This window comes from Geotrypetes seraphini, chromosome 2, assembly GCF_902459505.1.
Source record: "Geotrypetes seraphini chromosome 2, aGeoSer1.1, whole genome shotgun sequence".
In the NCBI taxonomy this organism is placed as follows: Eukaryota; Metazoa; Chordata; class Amphibia; order Gymnophiona; family Dermophiidae; genus Geotrypetes; species Geotrypetes seraphini.
This window is the reverse complement of record NC_047085.1, coordinates 446,930,774-446,948,481: the sequence shown is the minus strand read 5'-3', so window position 1 is coordinate 446,948,481 and position 17,708 is coordinate 446,930,774. Positions and strand designations below refer to the sequence as shown.

Genomic DNA, 17,708 nt, shown 5'->3' with positions numbered 1-17,708 from the left:
GAGGCATTTTGACATCACAATATCTGCTCTGGATACCAGAGACTGTCATTCTGTAGTGTCTGTTTCAATCTCAGTCCTTCTACACCAGCATTCTTCAAAGCAAAGCTTGTGGGTCAGTGGTTGTGGCCATTCATACTCTGATTCTTCCCTCTCTCCTTAAAGAATGACATGAAGATGGTTTCCCGCGGTTATCCGCGGGGACAGGAACGGTGATGAATTTTGTCACCATGTCATTCGCTAATTGGAATCTCCAACAGTAGATTACTAAGAAGTCACGGAGCAGTGACCACACTGTCTCTTGCTTTGGTTGGGCTCAAATTTGTCAAACCTGCAGCGCTTCCCAGAAAAAGAGCAAACTAAAATGGGTCACAGCAAAGGGATATTGAACTAATTACGAAGAGTTTATTGAGAAGCTTTTACTTGAGCTTTATCACAAAAGACGCATTTAATGTTTACACCAGATATTAGAAACCAAGATATTTTTATTCTAGTGTTATAAAGTACAATAATTTTCTTAATCCATCCTTAGAATGCAGACTAATATTTTTCTGTATAGAAACTGTACACAAACACAAGGCACTATACATATGTTTTGGGGATATTAAAGTATAAAGGTCGATTTGCATAGTTTTGCAAGAAACCCATGCCATAAATACAATGCTGTTTTCAACTTAGCACCTGCCAGAGCATTGAAAACAATGTATTACTTATTGCAAAGAGAAACGCTGCAAGATGCATATATAGATCCATGGCATAGCTTAGAACCTACTGCCTTCATCGTCTGCTCCAGTCTTACTCTGTCACAAAAATCTTAAAAAGTGAATACACGTTGCAACGTTAATACTTATTCCATACTTGTTTTATATAAATATATATTCTTCTGTAATTCACAAACAAAAATAACACTTATAAGAGAACCGACTGAAGACAGGCAAGTCTGCAGGAAGAGGACATACTTGCAGGAGCTTGAACTACTGTTTAAGTGCACAAGGAGAAGAAATATCTCCATTATCCTCTGAGTCAATATAACAGCAATGTGTGCATAGGGCTCTCCAGCACATTCACGATGCTATGCAGCTGAAGAGCAGGCAGTATCGGCACTAACCGCGAATTAGGCCAGTTTTGGTTCTGAATCTCCTCCCAATGTAATGTAATTTTCCGGTACAAAAGGTATTAACCCGTAACACCAGTCTTTAAATGACGTCTAATTAGCTAGAACAGTCCTTTTGCTTTCTTGATGTTCACTTGTTTCCAGGAAGGCAGAGCATTGTACTCTTCTCTCGTCATTTCCAGAGCTTTCTGAAGTTGAAAAGGAACATTACATTACTAGCATTCTGCAAATACTGTAAATTTATATGCAGATCTCAAAATCAAGACAGGCAAGCGATCTCTTGAAAGAGCATTGTAATAATAAGATACAACATTCAACATCTTGCCTACAAATATATATTTTTTTAAAATAGAAAGATTTTCAAGCTTTCCGATTTCCGATTCATATGGAAGCCAGTGAAGTTTGGCCAGCAGCGGAGATACATATTCAAATTTGTCCTTATCAAATATCAACCTAGCCGCGGCATTCTGAATCAGCTGTAGTCTTCTTGGTTAAACTTAAATAAATTGAATTGCAATAGCCTAATCGTGAGAAGATAGATGCGGTATATAAGCTTAAGGTTTAGTTTAGTTTAGTGAGAGAATAATAGATTGAACAAGAACAGAAAAATGCTGCTGATGGAAACAGGACCTGACTTTTCTTAGCATATGAAGGTTGAAAACACATTTTTTTAACTAGAGAGTTAATTTGTTCATTAACCCCCTCTTTTACTAAGGTGTTCTAGCTGATTTAGTGCACGCTAAACGCTAATGCAATCATAGAATATAATGGACGCATTAGTGTTTAGTGCGCACTAATATTTAGCGTGCGCTAAATTGGCTAGCGCGCCTTAGTAAAAGGACCCGTAAGTGAGAAGTATGATAATAACACCCAAGACTTTCGGCGCTCAAATTTGGACACTATTTATAGAATCTGGTCCTAAACTATTTAGGTCCTAAAATTACACAGCATATACAAAGGCATGGATTAATGAGACTAAGCTAATATGGATTTAGTCAAGGAAAATCTTGTCTCACCGATCTATTATATTTCTTGGAAGGGGTGAATAAACATGTGGATAAAGGTGAGCTGGTGTATCTGAATTTTCAACAGGCATTTGACCAAATATCTCATAAATGGCTCCTGCGAAAAATATAGTACTGGGATAGAAGGAAATGTCCTAGTGTGGATTAAGAGCTGGTTAAAAACAGAGTAGGGTTGAATGGTCAGTATTCTCAATGGAGAAGGGCAAATAGTGGGGTTCCCCAGGGGTCTGTGCTGGGACCGCTGCTTTTTAACATATTTATCAATGATCTGGAGATGTGAATAACTAGCGAGGTAATTAAATTTGCTGATGACACAAAGTTATTGAAAGTTGTTGAATTGCAAGAGGATTGTGGAATATTGCAAGACTCGTTCTCCCTACCTTGGAGAGGGTGAACAACCTGTCTTTATCTACTAAGTCTATTCCCTTCAGTATTTTGAATGTTTCTATCAAGTCCCCTCTCAGTCTCCTCTTTTCAAGGTAGAAGAGGCCCAGTTTCTCTAATCTCTCACTGTACGGCAACTCCTCCAGTCCCTGGTTGACTGGAAGGCAACAGAGGGTAGTAGTCAACAGAGATCGCTCTGAGGAAATGGATGTTATCAGTGGTGTGCTGCAAGGTTCAGTTCTTGGATCAGTTCTTTTTAATATTTTTGTATGTGATATTGCTGGTAAGGTTTGCCTCTTTGTGAATGATACCAAAATCTGTAAAATTTAATGCTAACAAATGCAAGGTAATGCAAAACCCTGAGGGAATGGTGAAGAACTTTTGTGCATGAAAGAGGAATGGGATTTGGGTGTGATAGTATGTGATGATCTTAAGGTGGCCAAACAGGTTGAAAAGGCGATGGAGAAAGCTAGAAGGAAGCTTGGGTGCATAGGGAGAGGAATGGCCAGTAGGAAAAAGGAGGTAATGATGCCCCTGTATAAGGCTCTGGTGAGACCTCATTTAGAATATTGTTTACAATACTGGAGACCACAAATTCAAAGAGATATAAAACAGGCTAGAGTCGGTCCAGAGGAAGACTATTAAAATGGTCAGTGGTCAATATGTATACTTTAGAAGAAAGGCCTAGATAAAGACCATATTGCATCTGTTAACAGTGTGCAAAATGATTTTATGTTCTTAGTTTGGGGTTTGGTAAATTATAGGGTGTTTCACGGCCTTAATGTCTCTAGTTTAGAGCCTTTAGCTGCAGTAAAATTGTAAAAGGTGAGCAAGTCATTCTTTCTATTTTCTTCTAATTTACCTCAAAGTCTTCATTGGAGAGGTAAATTTCAAGCCTCAGTGGATCAACCCCCTCTGGAAGAGGCCTGGCCAAAAGATCTGGCAGGGGATACAGAGTTTTACAGAGTTTGGCTAACACATCTTCCACAAGGATTATACGATTACATACTTCTGCATCCTAAAAAAAACCAAACACAAAACAGACCACAAGATGTGTTATTCACATAATGCTATTAATAAGCTAAAATACTAAGAGGGTGATTCTATAACTTGGCACCTCCAGTTATGTCACATGCTGTAAACCAATTTGATCTGTATACCAAGATGTCATTATAAGATTCTAACAAACCCAAATTGACATGCCTAAATTTAGATGCCATTTATGCCAGGCCAATAGTGGGAATAAATGGGTATACCTAAGTTACAGCTGCCAACTGGGTCCTGGGTTTGTTCCAGTGCATGCTGGGATTTGTAGTTTTTCTTTTCTTAGGGAATGCAATGGGGAAATCAGGACTACAAGTCCCTGCATGCAAGGGGACAAACCCAGGACTGGGAACCTGGGGCCAGTTGGCAGCTTAGCCTAAGTGCACTTTGCAGCATACATTATTTATAGCACGCATGGCCAACTTCGAACAGGAAGTGATCCACTTTTTCCGGCCAAAAGTTCCGGTGATCTACCACCATGAAAATTATGTTTCAAATTAAATTTTAAACCAATAAAGTTGGAGGATTCCCTCCCTCCATTTTTAATGAACCTTCTATCATTTACTTGGATGTGATCAGCTGTTAAGCAAATTAAGCAAAAACAAAACAGAGAGACGAAGATCCAGTAAGAACTGCGAGAGGAAATGGAAAGTGCATTTTTTCTTAAAATTTTACCGAATAATAACTTTCTTTAACTGTCTTAACTTTCTTTAACTTTTATTGAGTAATTTGTGTTAAATTTAGGTCGAGTATTGATCCAGGCTGATCTTGCACAATCTTTAATATTTCGCTCTGGCTCATTAGTGAGACGTCTGAGAATGCATTTCATCCACCAGCTTTTTGACGTTAGGTGAACATTGTGTGAGGGCCAGTCTCAGGGAATCCTGGAGATGTTCATCTGTCATGCTGGAACGTTGGGTACTCTGTCATTTTCAGATGGGAAAACACAGATTCACACAAATAAGTTGAACCGAAACTGGAGTGTACAGCTTCACTGCATCTTCTCAAGTTGGGAAATTTGTCTCTAGGCACTAGCTTCCAAAACGATTCTTGCTCAGTACGGGTCTTGAGAAAAATGTCATTTTTAAGGGTTAATATTTCGTTTTCAAGAGATGGCTTGTTCAATGAGTAATTTTTACTGATAGCAGCTGAAGTTTCTTTCAACAGGAAAGAATACCGTATTTTCACGCATATAACGCGCGCGTTATACGCGTTTTTACCTACCGCGCATACCCCTCGCGCGTTATATGCGTGAGCGCGGTATACAAAAGTTTTAAAACATAGTTCCCACCCCGCCCGACGCCCGATTCACCCCCCCCAGCAGGACCGCTCGCACCCCCACCCCGAACGACCGTTCGCACGCGCTCCCACCCGCACCCGCATCCACGATCGGAGCAAGAGGGAGCCCAAGCCCTCTTGCCCGGCCGACTCCCCGACGTCCGATACATCCCCCCCCCGGCAGGACCACTCGCACCCCCACCCCGAACGACCGCTCGCACGCGCTCCCACCCGCACCCGCATCCACGATCGGAGCAAGAGGGAGCCCAAGCCCTCTTGCCCGGCCGACTCCCCGACGTCTGATACATCCCCCCCCCCGGCAGGACCACTCGCACCCCCACCCCGAACGACCGCTCGCACGCGCTCCCACCCGCATCCACGATCGGAGCAAGAGGGAGCCCAAGCCCTCTTGCCCGGCCGACTCCCCGACGTCCGATACATCCCCCCCCCCGGCAGGACCACTCGCACCCCCACCCCGAAGGACCGCCGACTTCCCGACAATATCGGGCCAGAAGGGAGCCCAAACCCTCCTGGCCACGGCGACCCCCTAACCCCACCCCGCACTACATTACGGGCAGGAGGGATCCCAGGCCCTCCTGCCCTCGACGCAAACCCCCCTCCCCCCCAACGACCGCCCCCCCCCAAGAACCTCCGACCGCCCCCCAGCCGACCCGCGATCCCCCTGGCGACCCCCACGACCCCCCCACCCCCCTTCCCCGTACCTTTGGTAGTTGGCCGGACAGACGGGAGCCAAACCCGCCTGTCCGGCAGGCAGCCAACGAAGGAATGAGGCCGGATTGGCCCATCCATCCTAAAGCTCCGCCTACTGGTGGGGCCTAAGGCGCGTGGGCCAATCAGAATAGGCCCTGGAGCCTTAGGTCCCACCTGGGGGCGCGGCCTGAGGCACATGGGCCCAACCCGACCATGTGCCTCAGGCCGCGCCCCCAGGTGGGACCTAAGGCTCCAGGGCCTATTCTGATTGGCCCACGCGCCTTAGGCCCCACCAGTAGGCGGAGCTTTAGGATGGATGGGCCAATCCGGCCTCATTCCTTCGTTGGCTGCCTGCCGGACAGGCGGGTTTGGCTCCCGTCTGTCCGGCCAACTACCAAAGGTACGGGGAAGGGGGGTGGGGGGGTCGTGGGGGTCGCCAGGGGGGTCGCGGGTCGGCTGGGGGAGCGGTCGGAGGTTCTTGGGGGGGGCGGTCGTTGGGGGGAGGGGGGTTTGCGTCGAGGGCAGGAGGGCCTGGGATCCCTCCTGCCCGTAATGTAGTGCGGGGTGGGGTTAGGGGGTCGCCGTGGCCAGGAGGATTTGGGCTCCCTCCTGGCCCGATATTGTTGGGGAGTCGGCGGTCCTTCGGGGGGAGGGATGTATCGGACGTCGGGGGGGGGGCATCAGGCTTTCAGGATGGGGACAGACCTTCAAGGGGGGACAGTGCACGGAAGTCAGGGGGGGTGAACGGAGAGTCGGAAAGTCAGGGCGGGCGAAAGGAGCGTCGGGCAGCATGCGCGGTATACCCGTGAGCGCGGTATACCAAAGTTTTTGTACATATCATCGTGATTTCTGCGCGCTATACCCGTGTGCGCGTTTTATACGGGTGCGCGTTATTTGCGTGAAAATACGGTACTTGCAAACAGAGGCCTAAGACTGCAGCTTGAATTCATAAAATTGCACAAATAAACACTAACATTTGTTTACAATCTAATCACTTTAAAAAGTTGGGAGTTTTATGAATTCTGCAAGTCATTATTTTAAACAAACACACTGGTGTGTTAAAGGAGGCAAAATTCACTAGACATGTGTATAGTTCATTTTCTATTTTTCCCCCAATGTTTTCCCCATTTGGTGGTTTTCTTTTTTTCTTTGCCTCATTTTGCAGCTTTCAGAGAAGTTTGCTATGTGCCTAGTTGACAACATGCTTAATTTGTAAATCAGTGTGAATTAAATTAATTAAGCGTGCACTAACATTTTTCAGGCACACTAACGTGCATTTCTGAAATCAGGTTTCAGTACATTTACAAGAAAATACAACGATGGTTAATTGTTTTAAAAGATACCCAGTGACAGTACAATGCATAGCATCAGGAACAAAACTTGCTCAAGGAACAAAATCTGCTCACTCTTTCAGGTTGGAATGAATTCACAATCTGTTGATACTCCAACTACAAGATACTAGATGGAAGTGCTCAGCAATTATCTAAACTTATTATAACCAACCGTCTGATTTCCAGCAGGTTTTCATAATGAGAGCTTGTTATGCCAGGAGCTGAGGCCTTGGTTTATTCCTGTACCAAATACTCTATATAAATTACTGTGAACAATACAACTTCAATTTGTTGTACCCCAGGACAAAAATGATGTTTTTTTAATTAACAAAAATATACCAAAATTATATCAGCATTGTGTTCAAAGATCATGTTGTTCGTTGTAATGTTTTTCTACATTTACTAGATATAATTAAGCACAGATCACCACTGAGCTAGGTATTTATGAGCGGCTAACGTCCTATCTGACTCACTCACAGGCGCTCGCTGCAATTACCTGTTAAAATCCGATCATTTCTGTATTTTTGGGGTGTTGGTACTGTATGTTTAAAACATCAATACAGTGGTGCCTCGCATAACGGACGCCTCGCACAGCGAACGCTGCGCACAACGAACTTCAGGTCTTGCTTCCCACAACGAACTTCGTTTCACACAACGAAGTCGCCCGAGCTGCATCCTTAACTGCCCTCTCTCCGCCTGGCTCCCTGTGCAGTGGCGCTACATATTTTAAACCCCCCTGCCGCCGCTGCTGCATATTTTTAAGCCTCTGCCGCCACCGCATATTTTTAAACCTCCCCCCGCCGCCACATATTTTTTAAAAAAAGCCACCACTGCTGCAACTTTAATCTCACCCGCTCACTCGTAACTGGTGGTCTAGCAAATTTCCCAGCCAGAAGCGCAGAGATCAAGAGCAAGCCTTCTGTGCTACTGCGCTGATCTCTGAATGGCTACAGTCAGCTCTCGCGGGACTCACAAGAACTAACTGCAGCCATTCGGAGATCGGCATGGGCCCACACAGGCGTGCAGAGGAATTGCTCCTGATCTCTGCGCTTCTGGCCTGTACGCCACTGGCTGGGAAAGATGGGAGGAATTAAAAAAGGTACCGAGGGGGGATGATTAAAAAGGTACTGGGGAGTATGTGGGGGGTGATTATAATACACAGCAAGGATCAACAAAACCCCTGTCTCCCCTCCCCTTCACATATAGAATGCTACACAGAAATATCATGCTAACAGAATACCGCAGTCACACATAGCAGGAATAGGGTTAGGGGAGTGCAACTAGGGCAACTGTCCCCCCTGGTCAAAGAGAGCCGTAAGCCTCTGCCTGGACTTTGCAGTCCCCAGTTGTGTCTAACACCAGCTCTAACAAGATAAATTTATCTTTTTTTATGTCATCTTAGCATATTTTATGCTACAGAACGAATTATTTTTTTTTACATGTATTGTTATGGGAAAACGCGTTTCACATAACGAACTTTTCGCATAACAAACTTGCTCCTGGAACCAATTAAGTTCGTTGTGTGAGGCACCACTGTATTCCAAACTGTTGCCAATTACTGAAACTGTGTATTAATGCCCTATGTTCCCACTGTTTAAATATCCATACTTTCGATCCACAAACTCCATGGATTTAGCTAGCAACAAGTTTCATCCTGGGGGTGAATCTGATGTTTGGCATTCATGGATAACCACAGCCCTCATGCCTCCACCCTTTAAAAAGCAAAAACATTTTCAAGGGAGGTTCGCTACACAGTAGTTTGTCAGAGCTTGGTAGAGAGAATATGTTGGCCTACTCAGCCAGCACAGTTGCTCTCACATAGGGTTACCAGACAACCTGAGCAGGTCCTCTTTTTAGAGGACTATTTGGGCTCCCAGATGGGCTTTTCAAAACATGGCATTTGTTCGGGTTTTGGAAAGCCTCGACAAACTTCGGCCACATAAGGAGGGCCTCTGAGCATGCGCGGATGACATCACACACATCTGTACGTGCTCCAGGGCCCTCCAGACGCGACCTAAGCTCATTGCAGAAGAGAGAAGGTATGTGGGGGCGGGGCTGGAGGCAGAAATGGGCGGGGCTATGTGTCCAGGGTTTTCCTTTGTAAAATATGGTAATCCTATTCTCATATGAGACTCCATCTCTTCCCCTGACAAAGGCCTTTAGACTGTGTCCTAGGCTTGCTTGCACTCTCTCTCCACTTTTTCTTATCTCTGCAGACAGACTCTCCCAGGCATCCACTAGCCATACCTGTTCTGTTATCTGAGCGACGTCTTCCCTGTGTTCCCAGCTCGGGAACATATTTGTAAACGTCAGTGGTTCCAGACCAGCATATATTAGGTAGGATTTTGGAGATTTCTTTATATTTTTCCCTGAAAAATGAAGATGCATAAAGAAAACATACAGCAAACCTTGGCAGTTTTCTAAGTTTTTTTCTGATTAATGATTAACGTTATCACCATTTAGGATTTTAGTTTTTAATTTTGGAACTAACTACTTAAGTGGATATGGCTGGTAAGTATCTACAAACTGGCAATGCTTGAAAGGGAAAAGTATACATAGTTTCCCATCCCCCCCTTCTAAAACCACCACACAAGTGCAACCAGAAAACACAGGCAGACATATTTACACCTATTGGGAAGCAAACAAATGCATATGTTTATGTCCACATGCAAAATATACATGTATATTCCAAACTCTGCCTCTGGAAACACATGTAGGATCCCTCTCTGCTTATATGAGCACTTAAAATACATGTATGTGTCAGCAAAGTTTGCATAGAAAGTGCTTTCTGCCCATAAAAAGGTTTATTAGTTTGACAGACTACCTTTCATCACTGACAACAAAAAATTGTTCAGGGTCAGCTAAAAATGATAGAAGATGGCACAAAGACACAACAAAGTCAACCAGAAAAACACAGGGGAAACAGTAAACCTAGCAAATTGCAACAAATAAAAAGTATAAAATAATATGGACATAAATATAAAACAAATAACAGGAGGATAAAACTCTCTAGTCCTGAGAAAGCCGTAGCCCACCAACCATGGGCTCAGGCCCATCAAGCGGTAGCACACCCTTAAGGTAGCTGGGGGGGAGGGGGTCTCTGTTTTATGTTGAATCTTATCTTATTATCTATGCCAGTGTCTTACTGGAATAGGGTGATCAAGCATCCGTCATCACATGGCAGCTGCACATGCGTGGACTTCCTCCCTGCCCGACAAAAGCAGGCAACAGGAAGGGGGGGCAGCACGGGACTGGAGGGCGGATCTAGGGGGGGGTCCAGATTTTCCATTTGGAAAAATCTGACAACCCTACCTTGGAAGGAGTGGAAAATATGAGGGATTTTGTGAAGCTGTAGGAATGGTCTAGAGTCTGGCAACAAAGATTTAATATTAAAAAATTTCAGAAAAGAAAAGATTGCAATAGAAGAAGACATTCTATTAAAGTATGGTCATTATAGCTAAAATTAGGTTTTATTAGTACTGCTGCTTCAATAATATATACTCCAATTGCCAAAGGATTGACATTTCTATTACCATTTGACATATGTAGATTAATGTGGCCTCACTAGAGGCACGCCACATCATTTCTAAAGCAAGTGATGAAGGTTGCACGTACAACACTGGAGTGTGTGGCGTAGGGTTAGAGCTACAACTTCAGCACCCTGAGGTTGTAAGTTCAAATCCCTCGCTGCTCCTTGTGACCCTGGGCAAGTCACGTAATCCCCTCATTGCCCCAGGTACATTAGATAAGAGTTTGAGCCCACCGGGACAGATAGAGAAATATGATACAGTACATGAGTGTAAACCACTTAGGCGATAAGTGTTATATAAATAATAAAATAAATAAATTAGTGGTTAAAAGAGGCAGCTGAGAACCAGGGAAGCCAGGGTTCAAATCCCACTGGGCAAACCACTTCACCTGTGTTATCTCTGGGGAAATACCTGGTGTATCTAAAAGAAACTTTCCTTGAGCTATCACTGAATGTGCCTGAGGGGTGGAAGACTCAAGAGCAATGTAAGGAAATTCTTCTTTACGGAGAGGGTGGTGGATGACTGGAATGCGTTCCAGAGAGAGGTGGTGGAGAGGAAAACGGTGACGGAGTTAAAAAAAAAAAAAAGTGTGGGATGAACACAGAGGATCTAGAATCAGAAAATAATAGTGGTGGAAAACTGGAACGCTCTTCCAGAGTCTGTCATAGGGGAAAACACCCTCCAGAGATTCAAGACAAAGTTAGACAAGTTCCTGCTGAACAAGGACGTACGCTGATAGGGCTAGTCTCAGTTAGGGCACTGGTCTTTGACCAGAGGGCTGCCACATGAGCGGACTTCTGGGAATGAAGGACCAGTGGTCTGACCCAGCAGCGGCAATTCTTATGTTCTTAACTAAGGCCACTACTGGGCACGGTCTGTGTCTGTATATAGCAGTTTGGTGGAGGATGGGCTGGAGTGAGCTTTGACGGAGACTTCAGTGGTTGGAACCTAAGCAAAGTACTGGGCAGAGTTTTGGATCCTTGCCCAGAAATAGCTAAGAAGAAGAAGAAAAAAAATTAAATTGAATCAGGTTGGGCAGACTGGATGGACTATTCGGGTCTTTATCTGCCGTCATCTACTATATGTTACTATGTACTATATGGGTTCCTCTTTCCTACATGTCTCACTTTGCACTTCCTCACATTAAATGGCATCTGCCTTTTGGATGCCCAGGCTCCCAGTCTCATAAGGTCCTCAAGTATCAGAATATATAAGTGAAATATATAAACATTCCAGTGATAGTTTCATACGGAAAGATGGAGGGTAAGAAAATAGGGTGCGGTGGATGGTGGATCAGAGGAATGAGGCATACATTTACAATTTTATCACATAATTTACATTTTAGTGAAACATCTTTTACATTTGGGAGCTGTCTTTTATATATTTTCCATCAGTATGGCTTTCCATTTTATCAGTTTATTCTTGGATTGTAAGAATAAGTTATTTTGTTTAGTTTTTTTAAAGAACTATACCCCTAATGCAAGCATCTGCTGAAACGTCAGTACTGCATTCCCTCAATAAAATTATATGCGCCATACAGGTGTCATAATTATTTTTTTTCCCATCTTGTTGACCACTGTGTTTATTTTTACCTCTCTTTATGACCATAAACAAACTTTAAGAAAATGATTAAGCTCTAGATCACAGGTGTCAAAGTCGGTCCTCGAGGGCCGGAATCCAGTCGGGTTTTCAGGATTTCCCCAATGAATATGCATGAGATCTATGTGCATTCACTGCTTTCAATGCATATTCATTGGGGAAATCCTGAAAACCTGACTGGATTACGGCCCTCGAGGAGGGACTTTGACACCCCTGCTCTAGATAGTAAGGATACAGATATCAGTACAAATGGCATATCCAAAGGTATCACCTTTACAATACTGAAGTACTGTCTCCATGGCACATTTCCTGTCTGTATCCCATCGAATACGCGCAGATCCAGTAATAATATTTTCTGCAGGCCACCAGCCTTGCCAAAGGTACACTTCATGATGATTATCAACAAGGAATAGTGCTACAAGTAAGAAAAAAAATAATTACATATACAGTACATATTTTTATCTATACTAATTGGTTTGATTACACTACAGCTTTGTCTGTTCATCAGAGGATAAACAATTTAGTCACAATCATCCTCATTCTATAACAGGTCGCCTAAATTTAAGTTGTGCAACCCACTACTATAATGATGTGCTTAGCTCGTAATTGTAAGAAGGGGTGCATTCCCAAAGGAAGGGTATGGCTAAGGCAGAGAGGCAGGACCAACATTTACACTCTTAACTTATAGAATACTACGACTTATACACAACTGTTGCATTTAAACCTGGTGTAAATGTTGGTGTTTATGATAGTATTCCATAACAGCATATATGTGCACATGTGCCATTAAGGAGTAGACTGATAGTCCATATAAATTAGGCACATATATCATGCTGTATCAGAGGATAGCTGGAGAGCCGACAGTTCTATTCCATTATCTTGGTTTATTAGCAAAGGTTGGGGTTTTCATGGGGCCAGTTCTGTAACTGAGCGCCACAATTTCTGCAGACTGGCCAAGGCTCCAAAACCTTCTAGGAAGCTCTCAGTCCCTCCTGGATCCATTGCAATCTTTCCTAGACTATGGCATCAGGAAAACAGTGAGCTAAATGACTAGGGAACATGATGAGACCAGCAGAAGTATAGTCACATGGGCCTGGGCCCACCCTCTTTAACTTCCTTTCAGAAATTTCTTTCTACAAAGTGGCAGAGAGTCCTACTCGCTGCCTGCAGCCGACACGGAAGTCTTCCCTCTGTCACAACTTCATGTTTCTGCCTTGGAGGAACAAGGAAGAAGGAAGACTTTGTGTTCAGCCACAAGTCGCAAGGAGACATTATTGTTACTGTCCCTTTGAAGGAAGAAGCTTCTGAAGGGAGGGAGAGAGGGAGATTCAGGGCCACAGAGTTTCTCTCTCTCTTGCTAGCTGTCAGGTGTACACCATTGCTGAGTGGGCCTCAGCCTTTGGAGAACCTCGTTAAGGTAGACTGAGGTGGGGAAAGGAATGCTATGGGAAGGCTGGACAATGGGAAGTAGAATTGTAGGACATGTAGGACATGTGGAGTGAGGAAGAGATGCTACAAGGAGGGAGAAATGTTGAACATGGCAGTGGAGGGGAGAGGGAAATACTGAACCTAAAGTGCAAGGAAGAGTGGAAGAGGGAGATGGTATACAATGGGAGAGGGGGAGGAGGGAAGAGGGAGAGGTGTTGGATATGGCAGTGGAGTGAATAGTTGGAGAAATGCTGGACCCAGGGTATGAAAGAGAGGGACAGAGATGGAGAACAATGGGAGAGATGCACAGGAGGGGGAGGGGAGAAAGGAGGAAATTTTGGATCTAAGGGTAGACGAGATTGAAGGAGAGAGGCTGGACAATGGGAGAGTGAAAAGTGAGAGAAATGCTGATCCATGGGGGAAGATGAACAGGAGGGAAGAGAAAAGGGACAGGAAATTGCTGGGGTTGGGAAGTGGAGTGAAAGAACAGGAAGATAAGGCTATTAGGGAGGGGACACAGAGGGAGCAGATGCATAAGGGAGAGGCCGGCTTGTATTGTGTTTTAACATTTTATGTATGATATGCAGATAAAGGACAGAGCTTGCAGGAATGGGACAGGAACAGGGACAGAACTCATAGGGACCGGAAGGGGACAGAGATAGATCCTGTGGGGAAGGGGACAAATTTGTCCCTGTGACATTCTCTAGAGCAGTGTATCATAAACTGTGTGCCTCCTGAGATTTCTGATGTGCTGTGACACACTGGCAAGGAGGAGAGTCGTCCATGCTAGCTGACTGCCTACAGGACATGCCTCTCATGGCGACAGGCATGTCCTGTAGGAAGTCAGCCAGTGCAGATGACTCTCCTCCTGGCCAGCGTCTCTCCTCCTCTCCCCGCACCTCCCGGATCCCTCCTTCAGCGGGCCACGGTCAGATAGGCCTCCGCGCACGCGCGTGACATAATTACATCGACGTCCATGCACTTCCATGTGCCTTCCGGCTGGATTTAGTGTGCTGCCAGCCAGAAAGTTTGCAAGACACTGCTCTAGAGGGAACTTCAACTCCCCACAGCATCCTCAAAGTCACCTTCACAGGCGTGATCCATTTGACTTTGAGAGACTTAATCTTCCCTTACCAGTGCAATTCAAATTAACGCTGATAGTTTATGAGTGATAACTTAGGTGGCCTTCACCAACCTCTGACTAGAGAGAGATCAAAAGAAGAAATTGAAGGCCAAACTTATTCATGCTCAGAAATTCGGAATACATCTGCTCCCTAATCATTGATGATCTTGTCATACACAAATGGCTCTTCCTGGATTCCAGACAACAGCGTCTAGGTTCACTCTAACTTTAAGCAGCAGTATTCTGATCATATTACATTTCTCAAATCTTGTGTTAAAAACGTATCTGTTCACATTAAGAATGAAAACACATACCTGGTTGGGGTGCGGTGTAAAGATCTTCCTGCAGGAATGGCATAGAGTTGACTACAGTAGGATCCCTTGATGGGTACATATATTCTGTGGCTGTGAAGTCCCCAGATGAGCTACTGAGTATGAAGAGGCGAGGAGTGAAGTTGAATTTTCCAGGATCTAAAGCAATATATAAACAAAGTAAATTAATAAGCCAGGTTTTTACTCTTGCACTTCCTAGTTAACATTTCATTAAGAAATATTTACAACAGCTGCAGAACGATGACAGGGTTTTTTTTCTTAATTATAAGGTTTTGAAAAATATGTAATAAAGGTTTATTTCACAAATTTTGAAATATGAAGTCTGATAATCAAAACAATCACCACAAAAAAAAAAAGAAATTATGGACAACCATCTTCCTCTCTTTGTGCCTCAGCACATAATGGTGTAATTTTCTTCAGGAGTCTCTCTCTCATGCTCTTCCCCCTTGTCTTTTTCACCAATTTGTACCAAGGTCTGCAGGATTATTCATAGTCTGGTAGGAATCTGAAAGGAGTTATAAGGTCACTGCTTTTCCTATGATGGAAGGTTTTGCCTTTGAAAGCTCATCAAAAAAATATTAGTAAATAGGTAAATCCAATAAAAAGGTATCTTTGTGTACATTCTCTCCTTATCCCACCCCATTTCACATAGGCCACCTTTTAAGCCCTTAAGCTTGATTTGAACTAATGATCCAGAGGTGAAAGGTCTTGTAATGCCGTAAGAATTCCCTTAAGTCATCTAGATCACACATAAGGTCAATTTTCTGGTTTAGGCAGACTGGAAAAAAAACCCAGCTGGCAGAAGTATGAAGGAGTCAAATAATGTAAAATGTTTTGCTGGAGGGACCAAGATGGCGACATCGACCAGACATTGAGATCAGGCTCTCTCTGCTTCGGGAGTTCTAGTCGCAAAAAAAAAAAAAAAATGCCCCATAAGAGGAAAGGGAGCATTAAGGCACCAGCTTCTTCGACGCCGATGCCCCCAGCTTGTCAGCAGACGATTGAGCAGTTGTTACGTGGAATCTGCATCCAGCGAGGTGAAGTTACTCCGGCGGTGGGGGAGAGTAGAGAAGGCTCCAGCCCACAAGGAAACGAGATCTCACTTTCACCTCCCTTCACTGAACCTCCTACCTGCCCGGCCGACTCTGCTGCTTTGGCAGTAGGAACAGAAAGTGTTGCTGAAGTTGCACACCGAGTTCCTATGGGGGAAGCGCCTTGAGCAGATGAGCTTCTGCCGATGATAACTAACATTGGGGAGCTTATCCCCTCCGGTGAGGTGAGGCTAGCAGCGATTTGGGGACTGCTACAGAAGATGGACTCTGAGGCAACGAAGACTTCTACAGAGGTAAAATTCTTGGCTAGTAAGATGGACGATTTAACCAAGGCCCTGGAATATTCAAATACTGAAGCAAAAAAAATCTTCAAGGAAGTTAAAGCAGAAGTGAAATCCCTTGTGGATTTTAAAAATACGGCAATTAAAGATTTAACGACTCTACATCGTAAACTTGACAATAAAGAAAACTTTAATCGAAGGCTGAATGTTAGGATTTTGAATTTCCCCAAAGTACCCGGGATATTAGCCTATGATATGTTCAAGAAATATTTAGTGGAAATCTTAAAGTATACCTCGGATAATATACCTCCTTTAGATAAAGTTCATTATTTGCCTTGTTCACCTAAAAAGCGAGATACAATGGGGGGGCCGGAGAACAGACTCCACAATTGGACCTAAATAATATTTCAGCCATCTTAGAGGAATCTATTACAGATACGACTCCAAGAATGACTCTTTTGGCTTCTTTCATTTTCCAACAGGACATTGATTCCTTCATGAAACTTTACTTTTGTATTTCTAAAGAACTGTTTTATGGAAAAAAGATATGGGCATTCCTGGATGTAACTAAGGTTACCCAGGAAAGGAGGAAACTTTTCCTAGCTATGCGACAGGACACTAGGGCTTTGGGGGCGTCCTTTTTGTTCGCATATCTGTGTAAATGTATTGTTAAATATGCTCAAGTTAAGTATGTCTTCCTTCAACCAGAGAAGTTAAGATCTTTTCTGGAGCTGAAGAAAATAGCTGCTGCTCTATAGGTGATAATTTGAATTAGAATGCAGAATGTTATGTTATAGCCTTTCATAGTACTTTTTTTTTCTTCAACATGATTTATTAACTTCCTGTTTACCTGCTTAGCCCCCCTCAACAGCTTTTTGTGGTCTAAGAAAGCATATCTATATTGCCTTTTTATTTTTTTCATTTCTTGTAAAATGTGATGTTGAACAATTGAACATTTATTCCTGCTGTATTTTCCTAAGCATGATGTACTTTTTTGTAAAGTTATAAAACTGAATAAATAATAAAAAAAATAATAATAAAAAAAGTTTTGCTGGACTAAGTGCTCATGCCCTCTAATTCTATAAAGCTGCTTGCCCAACTTGCGACTAGCATGAAAAACAGAATTTACACTGGTCAGTTGGTGGGTTCAGAACAACGACAAAATGCCCAAATGCAGTCCCTAAATCTCCTCTAGAGTGAGGTCACAAACAGAGACCACCCTCGCCAGGAAGTCCCAAGAACTAGCTGGGCTTCTCAGTGGGGTTTCTCAGGCTTCTGGAAATGGCTGGAATCCTTGTCCTGAGTTCCTCGCAGTTTGTAGAGGTGCCTGCCTTTCTGGATGTTATCTGTGGTTCCCATGGAGACCCAGTTGCATGAGCTTTTTTTCAAACTCCCTAGGTCACCAGACAGCTCTAAACTGCATATGGCTGCCCTTCATACACCAATATACAGCACTGATAAACTCCAAGCTTGTATCTC

General features: G+C 43.8%; 1 protein-coding gene across 20 annotated transcripts in view; it reads right to left on the bottom strand.

Moving 5' to 3' along the window:
* Positions 1–462: 462 nt before the first annotated feature.
* The window catches only part of SVIL (supervillin), a 483,923-nt gene continuing 466,677 nt past the window's right edge, over positions 463–17,708 (bottom strand). For all 20 annotated transcript variants that reach the window (XM_033931470.1, XM_033931469.1, XM_033931472.1 and 17 more), the window contains 5 exons: positions 14,879–15,034; positions 12,285–12,428; positions 9,132–9,253; positions 3,383–3,538; positions 463–1,299 (listed from right to left, as the gene is read on the bottom strand). In XM_033931470.1, the coding sequence (XP_033787361.1) occupies positions 1,213–1,299; positions 3,383–3,538; positions 9,132–9,253; positions 12,285–12,428; positions 14,879–15,034 (665 nt within the window). In that variant the 3' untranslated portion in view covers positions 463–1,212. The remainder of the gene's footprint in view (positions 1,300–3,382; positions 3,539–9,131; positions 9,254–12,284; positions 12,429–14,878; positions 15,035–17,708) is intronic.